The sequence below is a fragment of the Limulus polyphemus genome, unplaced genomic scaffold (genome assembly GCF_000517525.1).
Source record: "Limulus polyphemus unplaced genomic scaffold, Limulus_polyphemus-2.1.2 Scaffold5365, whole genome shotgun sequence".
Taxonomy (NCBI): domain Eukaryota; kingdom Metazoa; phylum Arthropoda; class Merostomata; order Xiphosura; family Limulidae; genus Limulus; species Limulus polyphemus.
In genome coordinates this window covers 622-3,614 of record NW_013670975.1, presented here as the reverse complement: position 1 = coordinate 3,614, position 2,993 = coordinate 622, and the positions used below count along the sequence as shown (strand labels likewise).

Genomic DNA, 2,993 nt, shown 5'->3' with positions numbered 1-2,993 from the left:
AATGTACAGTTTGATACCAAACTTATTGACATAAATTCATGAAATAGTAGTTCAATAAAATTTTGAATGCGACTCAACAAACAAAAGGGTTATTAATGTATCTACTGAAACACGAAAATGTTAGTAAAAACGGATTCTTAAACAAAAGATTCTTGTGTAAAAATTATAAAATCTAAAACACATTCACATATCAGTAAAAGTTAAAATGGGTACATACCCAAAAATTTAATTAACAGATAAAATAAACTACCAGCTAGTGCAAAAAACTGACACTCACAAACCAAAATACTGGTTTATCTAGGGAAAGTAAATGAAAAAGAAAGACACAATCTAACAAAGAAGAAAATTCTGGTGTTTTTTTTTTTTAGAAAACATCAAACAGCATAAGAAATATTAATAAAAACTAATGTTCTCCCTCTTCGGTTTAAAAAAATAAAACTAAATAGTATTTTCCCCTAAATGTTAGGAGTAAATGGTCTGACACATAAAAGCTTTCCAAACCTGGCTTGCTCCAGTCATGTGATATATTAGTATAATCAGTTGCATCCAACCTTTAGTTTCATCTGTCTGGTCTCTATGAAGGACTTGAGTCTGAAAAAATAAAGATTCTTTCTTCTACAGTTACTGTTATGCAAAACAAATATTTATAATTCAATAATGCTACAAAATTTTTTTTATTTTCATCTTTCAGAAATTACAAACAACACTATGTAAGTAACTCAAAGAGTTAATCAAAACAAAAACTGAGTTTAAGATTAATCCCAAAATAAAATTGAAATGAAAAAATCAAAGACTTTCAAAACCAGAAATGTCATTCATTTTTCAAGTTCTGATAATGAATTGTAAAGAAAAATTTACCCAGAACTGAAAATACATATTAAAAGTAAATTAAAAAAATTACAGCTATATTTAACAATTTTGAGAAAAAATTCTGTATAACTGAAAGTTGTCCCACTTAGTTTAGCCTACATTTATCAGACATATATAATGATTGGCATTCAGAAATTTGCTGATCAAATTTAAACAATCCAGATGAACTTTTAAGCATTTTAATTTTGGATTGATAAATTATAAAATAAAAATGGCAGTCAAAATGTGTAAATGAAATCACTTATAGCAGAAACATTTGTTCAAATTAAGTTACACACAAAACAAATGTCATAATAATAACATAAAGCTTTAAAGTATAGTGTGTATGATTACCAAAAACAGCATATGTAACTAACACCACACAGGCCTTTAGTGCAAGATATTACCACCACTTTAGAATATCAGGTTGTGTTATGAATCATATAACTGTATTTAATTCAGTCAAAATAGAACAAGAAACTTGAAATGTGTAAAATAACAGTACAATATACCACATGTTTGTTGTCTTAAATAATGTATAACTTGCAGTATTTAAAAATAAGCATTGCTACAATTTTTTGTTTGAATTTACTTTTTATGTTTATTCACCTCAACATTAAAAACTTTTTCTAGATTATTCAAACTTGTCAAGTCTATTTTGTGAAAACTTAAAATCATCATCATTTGAGTTTTAAAGTTTATTACATTCTGGTTAAGTTCAGACTATTGTGTGTAATTACTTTGTGTAACATGTATGAGTTAGGGTCAAACATTAGCATGTTGTGTGTTATGAAGTGTAATATACACTGGTGAAACTCAAATTTTAGCATCAGTTTCTAAGCAAATTGTAGCTAAAAAGTACTTAAGTAACACTTTCCTAAGAAAATGTTAACACAAATGTTGTGCAACTCTATAAATATGCTCAATATTTTCTTTAATTTCCTGTAAGCTGCTTTTCATCAGTACGTGTATAACACAGTTCCTAGACTTATGACATGTAATGTGTAGAGCTATACTTGCAAGCTAAATCTTGTGTATCTGTGTTAACAAAAAATCAAGTTTACTTTAAGCCTAAAGCACTAAAAAAATTTACAATGATTGTCAATATGTCATTAATAAAGCCATTTTATTTATAAATGTGAATCATACTTAAGTTTTTATTTAAATTATAGTGTTTAATCACTTTGTAAAAATGCCTACTTATGCATGTCAGTTAACCAATTTATAAATGTTTTTACTAGAAAGGACAATATTTCAAACTATCTTTGTGTTAAAATCTTGTTAGAGAAGTGTTACTTAAGTACTTTTTAGCTACAATTTGCTTAGAAACTGATGCTAAAATTTGAGTTTCACCAGTGTATATTACACTTCAAAACACACAACATGCTAATGTTTGACCCTAACTCATACATGTTACACAAAGTAATTATACGCAAATTAACCAGAATGAAATAAACTTTAAAACTCAAATTCTAAAGCACAAACTTAAGCAACATACATTACACATCCAAATACATATGCAAATGTTTAAACTTCATTAAAATATATTGCACTTTCATTCACATGCTCAAGTACAAACCTCACCAATATATAAAAAATTCAAAATACATATGAAATATGAGTAGCATAGTAAATGACACATACATGCTTAAGTGTAACATCCCAACAGACACTGTACTTTGAAACATACAAATTCTGCTACATATTTCAAAAAGACAATTTTATAACAGAAAAATATTAATACTTACATGTTGACTTTCCTCACTGAAGAACAGACCAAGAGCAAACACATATGCAAATGGAATGAAGAAAGTCAGGTGGGTGTAGTACTTGTTCTCTTTCATAAAAAAGTTTGTTCTGAAAATAAAAAACATATGATACTATCACAGTAGACATATAAAAGTATGCCTGTGAAACACTTTTATATGAAATGCTATTTTATACTATTAATGTTATTACACACATTATCAGTGTTTGCTTTATGTGCAAATAAAAGTCTAAGTAGTATAACACAGGTAAAGTGCCTACAACTTCTGCAATTTCAACTGAATATCTTCAATACATTTAGGAGAACATACGTAAAATAAACACAATCATGATACTGAATTTAACATATTTCAAAACTTATAAATTCATCAGGGTTA

The 2,993-nt window shown here is 27.2% G+C and overlaps 1 protein-coding gene across 2 annotated transcripts in view; it reads right to left on the bottom strand.

The window, feature by feature from the left end:
- LOC106472479 (N-acetylneuraminate 9-O-acetyltransferase-like) overlaps positions 1-2,780 on the bottom strand; it is a 38,515-nt gene extending 35,735 nt beyond the window's left edge. The window contains exons 1-2 of one of the 2 annotated variants that reach the window (XM_022401058.1): positions 2,598-2,780; positions 502-591 (exon numbers count right to left, since the gene is read on the bottom strand). In XM_022401058.1, coding sequence (XP_022256766.1) covers positions 502-591; positions 2,598-2,723 — 216 coding nt within the window. In that variant the 5' untranslated portion in view covers positions 2,724-2,780. The remainder of the gene's footprint in view (positions 1-501; positions 592-2,597) is intronic. The other variant, XM_013933133.2, reaches the window with a different exon arrangement.
- Between the last annotated feature and the right edge of the window lie 213 nt (positions 2,781-2,993).